Source organism: Haliotis cracherodii, unplaced genomic scaffold (genome assembly GCF_022045235.1).
Source record: "Haliotis cracherodii isolate W230 unplaced genomic scaffold, xgHalCrac1.p SCAF_10, whole genome shotgun sequence".
NCBI classification, from domain to species: domain Eukaryota; kingdom Metazoa; phylum Mollusca; class Gastropoda; order Lepetellida; family Haliotidae; genus Haliotis; species Haliotis cracherodii.
In genome coordinates, this window is record NW_027266265.1 from 40,590,213 (window position 1) to 40,604,696 (window position 14,484).

The window sequence follows — 14,484 nt, forward strand, 5'->3', positions numbered from 1 at the left end:
GCGTAACGTGTGCGCGTGTGTAGTTTAGCAAGTGTCAAGAGCTACAACACGCGCTGTTGTCTATTGTGGCGTGTCGAGTTCAAGTCTACTGTGGCGTGTCAAGGTCAAGTCAATGTCAAGAAGGCTTAGACACTGATGTCTAACCTTAGCCTTACCGCTGAATGGTCTATATCCGAAGAAATGACGCTCTGTTTTGTGTGCTTAAACTGAAGTGAGTCAAGTTTGTAATAAATGTGCTAATGTGTACTTCAGAGACTTGTCGTGTGTGTATCAAAGCCGTATGTGCCAAAATGCAACATCAACCGGAAGTAACCAAACATATGCACTTGTTTAATGCTTTTGCCTGTGTTTGTAGGTATTTGTTATGTAGGCCCATACAAATGTCTTATGCTTCTTCAGTTAACGCCATGGAGCTCCTCGGTTACCACTGCCCTCTTCGTCCCGGCATTATATCCGTCGTGGCGGCATCTTCCAGTTCGTATACAGAGTTACCTCCCCCTTGTGTCTTCCTCACGTCGCCTACATGTTTACCAATGACCTCGGCCACACTGAAGTCTTGGATCACTGGAACTTCGGGGGCTTCTTGGATGTTGGATGTTGGTACATTTTTAACACTGGCAACGTCTGTCGCCTTGACGCTGACTACGGGTGCCCCTTTGACATTGCCTGCGGTCGCTCCTTTGACGAAGGCCATAGATGCTTCTTTGACGCTGGTAATAGGTGCTTTGGCTACGGTAGCTCCTTTAACAGTTGCTACGGGTACTCCTTTCACGCCAGTTATGGGTTCCCCTTTAACGCTCATTACGGCTGCCCCCTTAACAACTACGTGTACTCCTTTCACGCCAGTAATGGATTCCCCTTTAACGGTCGTTACGGCTGCCCCCTTAACAGTTACGGGTACTCCTTTCACGCCAGTAATGGGTGCCCCTTTAACGGCCGTTACGGCTGCCCCCTTAACAGATGCTGCAGACGCCCCTTTCAAACTGCCTTGCGGTGCCCCTTTAATACTGGCCTGTCTTTTAACGCTGTCCACACGTTTCATTTCTACGGAGGCTCCTTTGATGCTGTTGGTGGTTTTAGAAGCGTTTTCAGTGTAGTCGTCTTCTAGGTCATGGACCTTTCCAGTACCCTTGAAACTGCCGATCTTGTTCCCTTTCATGCTTCCTGTTGGCGAGTCCTTACGCCCAGTTGGTGTTTCCTGTTTCCCCCCGCCCTTCGTGTGCTTCGTTCTGACGGAACCATCTCCTCCCTTGGCACGCACACCTTTGATGTCATTGCCAGATGCCTGGTCGTCCACGTCGCTGATAACGATGGCGGGAATATCAGATGTCACTTCAGTGTTGCTGTCGCCGTCCGCGTATATGCCGGTTCTATTTTCGGGTAGTCGAGGGCCCCAATCAGGAGCTGGTCGGGACATTTTACCAATCATCTGTGACAATAGACACATATCTGTTAATTGCTTTTAGTACCTTGTAGGAGTTAAATATTTCAAAACATATTGAAGCAGGCACAAACACTTTAACATGTTTTAAAGAGAGGGCAGTAACGTAACGTCGTGTGTGTTGCTCACCTTGCATCCGCCGTATCTGAGGAAGTAGACGATGAACCAGCCCGGGATGAAGACAATGCAGACAGTCATGACCAACCAGCCCAGGGCCTGGGCCCAAGCCGGGTAGATGTAGTCCACATAGCCCAGGGGCTGGAATCGGCAGCTCTTGAACACCACCACCCCCTGGAGACATACGCCAAATACTTAAAGGGGAAGTGTACACGCAAAAATCACTTTCTTTCTTTTTCTAAACAAAACGCAATTTTAGAATTAGTTAGTATCTGTGTTTGAAAATATACACTCATTTTTTTCACAGTGAAAGTAGGAAGCTCACAATAGTGTGAAAGTGATATGCCGTTATGAGGCCTTCGTTTTACGAGCGAAATAGGCCTGAGTTATCCCCCTTAGATTATGACGTAATTGGTGCCAATTCAACTGGGTCCCTGTCTATTCTCAACGCAAAAGATATCAAGGACCAGTTTGCGGTAAAACAACATGGTCTACGACACACTCCGGCGCAGTGGTGACTCAGCATAATAACACAATTCTGGCTGGCATCTGAGATGCTAGAATCACAAAACTGTACCTACACCACGTGAAGCGGCTCTAACAAAGCATGATGACGTCATAATGTTTATCAATTGGCACTAATGACGTCATATTGCAAGGGACATAAGCCATGGTATTTTTGTTATGGAAATAGAACACTTGGTGAATGTGAAAAATATAAATCGTTTAAGTGCAAAAAATATGTTAATTGAATATGATGTTTTTATATTTTTGTCTATGACACTTCTATGTTAACACTTTTAATGTGGAAAAAGTACAAGAAAAAAAGGTTCATTTCCGTGTGAACTTGCCCTTTAAGCAGCTAGGAAGAATATTTGTCAAATGCTTTTATCTCATTCAACGAAGAGGAAATAAATTAGATCTATCACATGCTATAGGAATAGTGAGTGAGTGAGTTTGATTTGACGCCGCTTTTAGCATAATTCCAGCAATATCACCGCGGGGGACACCAGAAATGGGCTTCACACATTGAACCCATATCGGGATTCGAACCCGGGTCTTCGGCGTGACGAGCGAGCGCTTTAACCACAAGGCTACCCGACCCCCCGCTATAAGAAATAAGAATAAGAAAACCTACATCTATATGGATAACAACTTCTTGTGTAATGCATGTAGCGTTTCCACGTTGATTATTACACCGTTATCAAGTTGGAGTTTGTTATCCATAAAAGTGTACTTTTTCTTATTTACTCACTAACTTCTAAAATGTGAATCAAACAGTTATGATAGAGGAATGTATGTTTGTTCGTTTATTTGTTTGTTGTTAAACGTCGCACTCAGCAATATTTCAGCTATATGACGGCAGTCTGTAAATAATCGAGTCTGGACCAGAAACTCCATTGATTGACTTTAGGAGCATCGATCTACGCAAAACGGGATACGATGACATGTATCAACCAAGTCAGTGAGCCTGACCACCTGACCCCGTTAGTCGCCCTTTACGGCAAGCATGGGTTGCTGAAGACCTATTCTACCCCGGATCTTCACGGGTCGATAGAGGAAGGTATACTTTGACTTGCGTGAAGTGACATAAAGCAGGTTTGTGATGTATCTTGCGAATGTCCATACTTTGAATGATAACGGAGGGTGATGTTAGTTTAAGCATATAATAGTGATAGAACAGGGGTAGGTATCCTAAACCAACATCGTCTCCGAGGCTTAACACATGCAGCCTCCACAAATGAATACAAACCTTTCTAATTCCAACCCCTTTAATAATGTGAACACCTTTCTGCAAGCTATCCAGACCCGAGTGAGTGAGTTTGGTTTAACGCAACCTTGGACTTTATTTCAGTTATATCACGGCGTGTCAGCTTAATGTGTGAGGAAAGCCCGAAATAATGTAGGTCCCAGACGTGGCGAAATCCACGAGCACGGTATGGTGCTGACAAACCTAGAAACATAATCGGGGCGAAGCGGGATTCTGAGCGACCATAGGTTTCTGGCGTGACCAAGGGACGCAACTCTGCACAACAAATAGCAACGCTTTAGCTGACTTGGCGACTCGTGGTCGGGAATGATAAGTTACTTTCTCTTTGGCTATACTTACAGTGAGAATAGCGGGGGCGATAAAACACCAGCACATCTTCCAGTACACAGACAGTTTCTTCCCCATCATCATCTGAAGGTCCTCGGCAAACCTCCGGTATCCTGGTTATGAACGCAGTGAGTGAGTGCATGTTGTTTTAAGATACGGCTGGTTGGTTGGTTTGTTGTTTAACGCCATCCTCAGCAATATTCCAACTATATGACGGCAGTCTGTAAGTAATCGAGTCTGGACCAGACAATCCAGTGATTGATATCATGAGCATCGATCCACGCAATTGGGATCGATGACATGTATCAACCAAGTCAGCGAGTCTGATCACCCGATCCCGTTAGTCGCCTTTTACGACAAGCATAGTCACCTTTTACGGCAAGCATGGGTTGCTGAAGACCTATTCTACCCCGGAATCGTCTGTAAGATACGGCATTGTTCAAGCTATATCTGGCGGCCTAGCTATAAACGAGTCAAGGCAAACCAGTGGTTGATGATAGTCAACGTTCAGAGCAGAAGGAATACGTCTATAGCATCATGAGAAATAGCGCCGTATATGCAATGTCATCTTCCGGAGGCACGAGCGTCCTCTAGCCTTTTTTCCAAGTCTAGCTTTGATATAGGCAAGTGTACGCGCTTGCCTCGGGAAGATGATGCAATGTAATCTGAGCGCATATTGGTCAGAACACTCGCTGGAAGCACTCGCTGATTGGTTGGTTATAAATAGCGTCTATCCGCAATCCGACCGTGTGTGTTTAAGGGTGCTGATGGTACGTATTGTCTAGACGTGTGTGGTGTATCTTCTCACCGTATATGAACATGATGGCAACGATCTCGGCGATGGCGATGAACAGCAGAGGAAAGCCGCCAACAGAGGAGTCGACGATGTCAAGGAGGTAGATGCCGGCCTACAACACAGCGTCATGGATCATAACACGCAGCATAAGTCTGTGATCGCCGTACGTCGACATAACAATTCACAAATGTGGAATATAGCAAACAAAAACAAATTGAAATACGAAGGGAAGTAACTCCTTTACTTTACAGCCAAAGAGTCAACGATATAGTCGTGGAATGATTGAGTGAGTTGGGTGTACTTCTCAGCCAAAGAGTAAACGATATCGTCGTGGAATGATTGAGTGGGTTGGGTTGTGTTCTCAGCCAAAATGTCAACAATATAGTCGTGGAATGATTGAGTCAGTTGGGTTTACTTCTCAGCCAAAGAGTCAAAGAAAAGTCGTGGAATGATTGAGTCAGTTGGGTTTACTTCTCAGCCAAAGAGTCAACGATATAGTCGTGGAATGACTGAATGAGTTGGGTGTACTTCTCAGCCAAAGAGTCAACGATATAGTCGTGGAATGATTGAGTGAGTTGGCTTTACTTATCTGCCAAAGAGTCAACGATATAGTCGTGGAATGATTGAGTGAGTTGGGTTTACTTCTCAGCCAAAGAGTAAACGATATCGTCGTGGAATGATTGAGTGAGTTGGGTTGTGTTCTCAGCCAAAATGTCAACAATATAGTCGTGGAATGATTGAGTCAGTTGGGTTTACTTCTCAGCCAAAGAGTCAAAGAAAAGTCGTGGAATGATTGAGTCAGTTGGGTTTACTTCTCAGCCAAAGAGTCAACGATATAGTCGTGGAATGACTGAATGAGTTGGGTGTACTTCTCAGCCAAAGAGTCAACGATATAGTCGTGGAATGATTGAGTGAGTTGGCTTTACTTATCTGCCAAAGAGTCAACGATATAGTCGTGGAATGATTGAGTGAGTTGGGTTTACTTCTCAGCCAAAGAGTCAACGATATAGTCGTGGAATGATTGAGTGAGTTGGGTTTACTTCTCAGCCAAAGAGTCAACGATATAGTCGTGGAATGATTGAGTGAGTTGGGTCTACCGCCGGCTTTAACAGTATTCATGCCGTAACAAATTAACACCAGGTAATATGAAAGAATCGGGTGGTCCTTAACTTTTTTGAGTAGTAAATTACGTTTTTATAATTGTATTTCTATTGATATTTCAATTACCGTTTGGTATTGAATAAACGAATTTAAGGCTGCTTATATCGTCTTTAGATCGCCATGTAAGAATATGACTTGTCGTAGAATAATCTCGCACCGTAACTGCCATGCTGTTGTCAAATGTTTTTGAATATTAAAATGTAAGTTACAATAACTACGTACCCCTGTTGTCATTGGCAACGCTAACAGGAAGAGAGCCGTGGAAATGATGCCCCGGAAGATGAGAGTTCTCTTCCATGTCTTCCTCAGTAATGAAGGATATTCGTCACAGAGCGAGGCCACCACTGTCTCCGTCATGGTGAACTGAAACATGACAGATATACACGTCACAGAGCGAGGCCACCAGTGTCTCCGTCATGGTGAACTGAAACATGACAGATATACACGTCACAGAGCGAGGCCACCACCGTCTCCGTCATGGTGAACTGAAACATGACAGATATACACGTCACAGAGCGAGGCCACCAGTGTCTCCGTCATGGTGAACTGAAACATGACAGATATACACGTCACAGAGCGAGGCCACCACCGTCTCCATCATGGTGAACTGAAACATGACAGATATACACGTCACAGAGCGAGGCCACCAGTGTCTCCGTCATGGTGAACTGAAACATAACAGATATACACGTCACAGAGCGAGGCCACCGCCGTCTCCGTCATGGTGAACTGAAACATGACAGATATACACGTCACAGAGCGAGACCACCACCGTCTCCGACATGGTGAACTGAAACATAACAGATATACACGTCACAGAGCGAGGCCACCGCCGTTTCCGTCATGGTTAACTGAAACATGAAAGATATACACGTCACAGAGCGAGACCACGACCGTCTCCATCATGGTGAACTGAAACATAACAGATATACACGTCACAGAGCGAGGCCACCGCCGTTTCCGTCATGGTGAACTGAAACATGACAGATACACACGTCACAGAGCGGGGCCACCGCCGTTTCCGTCATGGGGAACTGAAACATGACAGATATACACGTCACAGAGCGAGGCCACCACCGTCTCCGTCATGGTGAACTGAAACAAGATGAGTCAACTTCAGTAAAAAACACATACGTGACCCACTCCAATCCCTGTCCCCACTCCAATACACACCTTTGCATAGGCAAGCTGTAGTCAAAGTCAAAATTAGTTTATTTGTGTGTAGGCCTTTGGCCCATATACAAGAAAATGCAGTGACAACAATACAATGTGAAGCACATTACATAGCTTTTTACGACTTCATGTCTTTGTTTATACGCATAATATACATAATATTGCAGACCTTTTAATAACTCATCCTGAGTTGTACACAATAATTTTAAAATTTATATGTAGTTGTAAACTTCCAATACAATTCTGGCAAATAAACTTTACGCAGCTCAGTATAATGTTTACAGATCAATACGAAATGATATTCATCTTCAACAGACATATTGCCAACAGGACACATACGTAAACATGATTCAATAGATTGCCATCTACCCTCGTTCTGTCGTAAAGGTAAAACGTTACATCTTAATTAATGAAAACACTGCGTACACGTTTGCCATTGTAAATGCTCAAATATCTTTAAGGTTCAAACAGTGTTTTACATTCTTTATACATCATATATCGGGTACTACTGTTGAGTGTTGACATCCAGTTTTGACGAAATTCATCTACAAGACACGTTTTAAGCACCCCAATGAAAGCTATGTTGTCCCCAAAAGACTGGTTTAACCATACAAATCCCAAACCATGCGAAAATAAAATGTAACGAACATATGCTACCCAAGTATTACGACCAATGTTGTCGAAATACATCAACATGTTATATACCTTTCTTGGGATACGCCCTTCATGCATTCGGGTTAATTTTAACCGATACTTTATAATGCGGACCTGCGCATTGACGTAAAGCGGGCAGCGACAACATTCACCACAGACAATGGCATTTGGCTGTACAACCTACCAGAGAGCTGAATCCTATGATGAGCATCATGAAGAAGAACAGGATGGCCCAGAGAGTGGGCACGGGCATCCTTGATAGGGCTTCGGGGTACGCGATGAAGGCCAGGCCAGGTCCTGCAATATGTTGTTATTGAGAATCATATATTATGAATTATTCGACATGACAATGGTCCGTTGCATTTCAAAGAGGAACTCGATAATACACGTGCCGGCTGACTACACACGCGGTGTGACTTACCCCCTACAGCAACCTCCTCGATACCAACCCCCTTGTCATGCGCCATGAACCCCAGGACGGCGAACACTACCAGGCCGCACAGGAAGCTGGTCAGGCAGTCCACACACGGCACCAGTATGGCGTCCCTAGACACAAATAGGTCAATGAAATCCACACACGGCACCAGTATGGCGTCCCTAGACACAAATAGGTCAATGATATCCACACACGGCACCAGTATGGCGTCCCTTGACACAAATACGACAATGATATCCACACACGGCACCAGTATGGCGTCCCTAGACACAAATACGACAATGATATTCACACACGGCACCAGTATGGCGTCCATAGACACAAATAGGTCAATAATATCCACACACGCCACCAGTATGGCGTCCCTAGACACAAATACGACAATGATATCCACACACGGCACCAGTATGGCGTCCCTAGACACAAATAGGTCAATGATATCCACACACGAAACCAGTATGGCGTCCCTAGACACAAATAGGTCAATGATATCCACACACGCCACCGGTATGGCGTCCCTAGACACAAATAGGTCAATGATATCCACACACGCCACCAGTATGGCGTCCATAGACACAAATACGACAATGATATCCACACACGGCACCAGTATGGCGTCCCGAGACACAAATACGACAATGATAGTCCACACACAGCATCACTATGGCTTCCAGAGACACAAATAGGTCAATGATATCCACACACGGCACCAGTATGGCGTCCCTAGACACAAATACGACAATGATATCCACACACGGCACCAGTATGGCGTCCCTAGACACAAATACGACAATGATATCCACACACGGCACCAGTATGGCGTCCCTAGACACAAATACGACAATGATATCCACACACGGCACCAGTATGGCGTCCCTAGACACAAATAGATCAATGATATCCACACACGACACCAGTATGGCGTCCCTAGACACAAATAGGTCAATGATATCCACACACGGCACCAGTATGGCGTCACTAGACACAAATAGGTCAATGATATCCACACACGGCACCAGTATGGCGTCCTAGACACAAATAGGTCAATGATATCCACACACGACACCAGTATGGCGTCCCTAGACACAAATAAGTCAATGATATCCACACACGGCACCAGTCTGGCGTCCTTAGACACAAATAGGTCAATGATATCCACACACGGCACCAGTATGGCTTCACTAGACACAAATAGGTCAATGATATCCACACACGGCACCAGTATGGCGTCCCTAGACACAAATACGACAATGATATCCACACATGGCACCAGTATGGCGTCCCTAGATACAAATACGACAATGATATCCACACACGGCACCAGTATGGCGTCCCTAGACACAAATAGGTAAATGATATCCACACACGGTACCAGTATGGCGTCCCTAGACACAAATAGGTCAATGATATCCACACATGGCACCAGTATGGCGTCCCTAGACACAAATAGGTCAATGATAGTCCACACACGGCACCAGTATGACGTCCTAGACACAAATAGGTCAATGATATCCACACACGGCACCAGTATGGCGTCACTAGACACAAATAGGTCAATAATATCCACACACGGCACCAGTATGGCGTCCCGAGACACAAATAAGTCAATGATATCCACACACGGCACCAGTATGGCGTCCCTAGACACAAATAGGTCAATGATATCCACATACGGCACCAGTATGGCGTCCCTAGACACAAATAGGTCAATGATATCCACACACGGCACCAGTATGGCGTCCCTAGACACAAATACGACAATGATATCCACACACGGCACCAGTATGGCGTCCCGAGACACAAATACGACAATGATAGTCCACACACGGCATCACTATGGCTTCCAGAGACACAATACGACAATGTTAATCCACATCACGACACTAGCATGGCGCCCCTAGACAAAAATACGACAATGATATCCACACAAACATGACAATAGTGAGTGAGTATGGTTTTACGCCGCTCTTAGCAATATTCCAGCAATATCACGGCGGGGGACACCAGAAATGGGCTTCACACATTGTACCTATGTCGGGAATCGAACCCGGGTCTTCGGTGTGACGAGCGAACAAACATGACAATAATAGGCACCAGTTTGGTGTCCCAGGACTTTTATTTGCACACTTCTGCCCGCACACACCTTGTTCTTACCTCAAACAATTGTTCTTGAAGTTGTTAAAGCTGGCCATGAGGTTCAGGCCGCCCATGCCGACACCGAGAGAGAAGAATACCTGTGTTGCAGCATCGCTCCATACCTAGGAATGTACGTCATTCATAATTAGTCAAGTAGCAAAGGTTAATTGCACAATTTTGGTTGTCCTTGACCCCTTCCAGACCATTGGCGTTAACAGGCCAGTAGCTGATGGGTGAATTGTAATTAGCCTCACTTAAAGCAGTATTTCGGTAATACCACGGCGTCCCTAAATTGACACAGGTCGAAGACATTTATCATGGAAACCATTATGGCACTGACTGACCAAGAATAAAAATTGCTACAAATCCGTGATTGGAACCCTCGACTAACCGATCCTGCAACGGCAAAAGGGACTGGGAATTACGTAAAAATTAGGTTCACTTGGTGCACTCTATTTAATGTTTCGTGGGTCCAAACATATTGTTAGGTACTGCAGCCAGAATTGTATGTTGTCTTGTATCCCTAATGTACAGTACTGACCGAGGCGTCCGCCAGGCGGTGCCACTTGGGGGTCAGGAAATACAGGATGCCCTCCGTGGCTCCCGGGAGAAGACTGGCGTTGATCAGGAGGGACAACAGCAGCACGTAGGGGAAGGTGGCGTTGAAGTATGCGACCTGCACAAAAAAAAAGTTAAAGGGAGACTTGTTCCAAAAGGCCTTAAAAAATGGTACTTGTCAGAGGGTGTCTGATCCGATATGATATGTGAGCTGTGTAAACCATATTCCGAAGAGTCCAGGATTTACGCTTTGTTACCTTGCCGAGTGACTTGATTCCCCTTATGAGCACAAGGAATACGACAATGCCGGCAAAAAGACAACACAGACACACTTTCCAGTTGATGTTGCCCATGTCTCCCAGTCCGGACGTCATCCCCAGGACGAAATTTCTACAACATTATACGTGTACTACAGAGAGAGAGAGAGAGAGAGAGAGAGAGAGAGAGAGAGAGAGAGAGAGAGAGAGAGAGAGAGAGAGAGAGAGAGATACAAGGTAAACTCATTGCAAGTACATATTAAAAAAATCGTTTTACAGTTTTATCCTTAATTATACGTGACAATTCAGGGCCGAAGGATACACGCAAATAACAAAATGAATAGTTGTCTCGGAGATTCATGTGTTTTAAAATACGGACACACGCGTCTGTTAACAATACCGTCACATGTTGCACGTGCATATAGCTGGTGAGTGCATCCAATACGAGTGACACAGCGAGGTATAGTGTACACAGCCGTCGACAATTTGCGAATACTACCCATTCGCCTCCCCAAAGTGAGTCTGAACTACCCAAGTCATCCATGCTCACCATTGTTGTTCCGGCTGCCGACTAATGAATGATGTGAATATTGATGTTGATTGTTGATACAACTCTTGGACTTTTAATAGCTTTGAATTACTACGAATAGCAAATTTTAAAGAAGGCCAAACATAATTTAAGTGATAGTTCGCATGTTATATTTTCCGACTATACGTTTTTTTCCCTTCCGGTCTTCGGAAATGAATGTCGATATGATACAAACAAACAGGGCCTGCCAATCTCTCAGCCCAGCCACCTTTCATTGTATCAATCAACACTAATCTTAATCTTCTCTTTATCCACGCGCGTATTTTTAACCGAGCTGTTATAGTATCTTAAAATATAACTGTTACTATATCGGTGTTAAATTGATTGACTGATATTGTGAACAACTATCCGCGCTGTCACTGAACCTGAGGGCCCGATCCATCAAGTCACCGCTTACAACCAACATAAGTTGCTAGGGAACTATTCTAACTCGGAATCCACCCAGGGCTAGCTAGCTAATACCTACGTGAAATAGTCTTCAGTCGGGGAAATGGTCCGGTTGTAGTGGTTGATGTTGCTGATGTTCATGCTTCCCACCTGGAGGTCAGTGGTGAGATTCCGCATCGTGATGTTATCAACAGCACCTACCAACAGGGACACAGCGTCTGGTATTGTTTGTTTGTTTGTTTAACGCCGCACTTAATAATATTACAGCTATATCACAGCAGTCACAAAAATAATCGAGTGTGGACCGACAATCCAGTGATTGACATCATGAGCATCGATCTACGCAATTGGGATACGATGACATGCATCAACCAAGTCGGCAAGCCTGACCACCCTATCCCGTTAGTCGCCTCTTACGACAAGCACAGTGGCCTTTTATAGCAAGCATGGGTTGCTGAAGACCTATTCTTCACGGGTCGAGTCTGGTATTGACATACAGGCATTCGTTTATGATGTTTACAAGCATCTCAAAATGAAACAACAATGGCCATGACTATACTCGTCTCTCTGTCGCGCAAAAATGCAGTCATTGGATCGTGCTACATCTACATAATTATTCTAATGTTCGTGTAAAGTTCAGTTCAGCTTGATGATGGGTAAAGTTAACCTAGTATATCCACCCTGTCCGGTAATGGCGGAAGCGAGACCAGGGAGTGGGTACAATGGGATACCCTGCTAGGGTATGATACCAATTATAAGTACCATCTTTGAACTTGAGCTCTGAAGGGATCGAACCACCAAACCTCCACTCTCCAGGCAGACGCACTATCCGCTACACCATGGACGCGGTACTCAAACTGAGCCCTGAGAGGTTGAACTATAGGATTACCTGGTACATCGACCCGACAGTTTGGACTGCTCCAGTGATGCCCGCAGTGAGACCAGGGGAGAGGAGACTGCATGGAGGAGAAGAAGTAGAAGGCGATGTAGCCGACGATGACGGTGAAGTAAAGGACGATGAAGGAGCAGACAATCACCATGCTGATCCCAATACCTGCAAAACAAATTTACGGTCATCCCAGAATGAAATTATTTCAGCAGAAGTGATTAAGAACGTCAACTTTGTACTAAACATTTCAAGATACAGTAAACTACGGTTATAACGAACTCAAAGGACCACTAATTTTAGTTCGTTATAACCGTAGTTCGTTATAAGCATATATACAGCATATAAACAGCAAATACACAGCAAATGGACGGGATCAAAACCCATTTCGTTATATCCGTCAGTTCGTTATAAGCATGTTCGTTATAAACGTAGTTTACTTTAGTAAGAAACAACGTATGTCGACCTTTAAGGAGAGGATTGGCCTTCCAGATGGTGATAGGGCCTTGTCCAGCAAACTGGCCGAACGACAGCTCCATGAAGAACAGAGGCATGCCGATGAACACTTGCATGATCCAGTAGGGGATGAGGAACGCACCTGAAGTACGAGAGAACGATCACGTGACAGATCGGGTGACAAAAAACAAACACGTATTCCATCTCAGTAAATCAGCAACTGCAAAGGTTTGAGGCAGAGATCATTTACCTGGCAGTGTTGTTATATGTGTTAATGTAAGTAAAAAGAACTATGTGCGTGTGTGCGTGCGTACTTGTGTGCGTGCGTACTTGTGTGCGTGCGTGCGTGCGTGCGTGCGTGCGTGCGTGCGTGCGTGCATGCGTGCGTGCGTGCGTGCGTGTGTGTGTGTGTGTGTGTGTGTGTGTGTGTGTTTATGTATACTTGAGGGGCGGTCGGGTAACCTAGTGGTTAAAGCGCTCGCTCGTCATGCCGAAGACCCGGGTTCGATTCCCGACATGGGTACAATGTGTGAAGCCCATTTCTGGTGTCCCCCGCCGTGTTATTGCTGGAATTTTGCTTAAATCGGCGTAAAACCATACTCACTCTCTCACTCACTGACTTATGTATATTTGATGAAACACGAACTGACATTATACAATTTTGGCAGATAATAATAAAGAGCAGTGTGTGGCCATTGTGAGTGTGCACCTTACCTCCACCATTCTTGAAGGCCAAGTATGGAAACCTCCACACGTTTCCCAGGCCTACTGCATAGGCGACGCAAGTGAGGATGAACTCCGCCTTCGTCCCCCAGCTGCCACGTAACAGCTTCATGGCGTACCTGTGTAACATATAGACAGTACTGTACTCTATACCTGTGTAACATATAGACAGTACTGTACTCTATACCTGTTTAACATATAATCATGTAAATATGTAAGGACATAGTACCCGTGTAGCGTATAGATAACACTCATGGGGGGCGCTGTAGCCGTGTAGCATATAGATGACACTCATGGGCGCTGTAGCCGTGTAGCATATAGATGACACTCATGGGCACTGTAGCCGTGTAGCATATAGATGAGACTCATGGGCACTGTAGTGTGTAGCATATAGATAACACTCATGGGCGCTGTAGTGTGTAGCATATAGATAACACTCATGGGCACTGTAGCCGTGTAGCATATAGATGACACTCATGGGCACTGTAGTGTGTAGCATAAAGATGACACTCATGGGCACTGTAGTGTGTAGCATATAGATAACACTCATGGGCGCTGTAGTGTGTAGCATATAGATAACACTCATGGGCGCTGTGGCGTGTAACATATAGATGAC

General features: G+C 45.1%; 1 protein-coding gene across 1 annotated transcript; it reads right to left on the minus strand.

Moving 5' to 3' along the window:
- Positions 1–421: 421 nt before the first annotated feature.
- On the minus strand, positions 422–13,980 carry LOC139450565 (sodium-dependent proline transporter-like). The gene is made up of 14 exons (XM_071232323.1): positions 13,860–13,980; positions 13,156–13,287; positions 12,693–12,857; positions 11,883–12,000; positions 10,828–10,960; positions 10,554–10,688; positions 10,031–10,134; positions 7,862–7,986; positions 7,625–7,737; positions 5,836–5,976; positions 4,465–4,564; positions 3,669–3,769; positions 1,571–1,732; positions 422–1,429 (listed from the first exon to the last, which is right to left on the minus strand). Exons 1-14 carry the CDS (start codon positions 13,978–13,980, stop codon positions 422–424), a joined length of 2,658 nt encoding a protein of 885 aa, XP_071088424.1.
- Between the last annotated feature and the right edge of the window lie 504 nt (positions 13,981–14,484).

Excerpts from the sequence above, each read along its gene's own strand:
- LOC139450565 (XM_071232323.1), bottom strand. The coding sequence starts at position 13,980 with ATGAAGCTGTTACGTGGCAGCTGGGGGACGAAGGCGGAGTTCATCCTC. Across the intron at positions 12,001-12,692 it reads CTGTCGGGTCGATGTACCAG|GTGCTGTTGATAACATCACG; the intron begins GTAATCCTATAG and ends CCCTGTTGGTAG. Across the intron at positions 10,961-11,882 it reads CCGACTGAAGACTATTTCAC|AAATTTCGTCCTGGGGATGA; the intron begins GTAGGTATTAGC and ends ATAATGTTGTAG.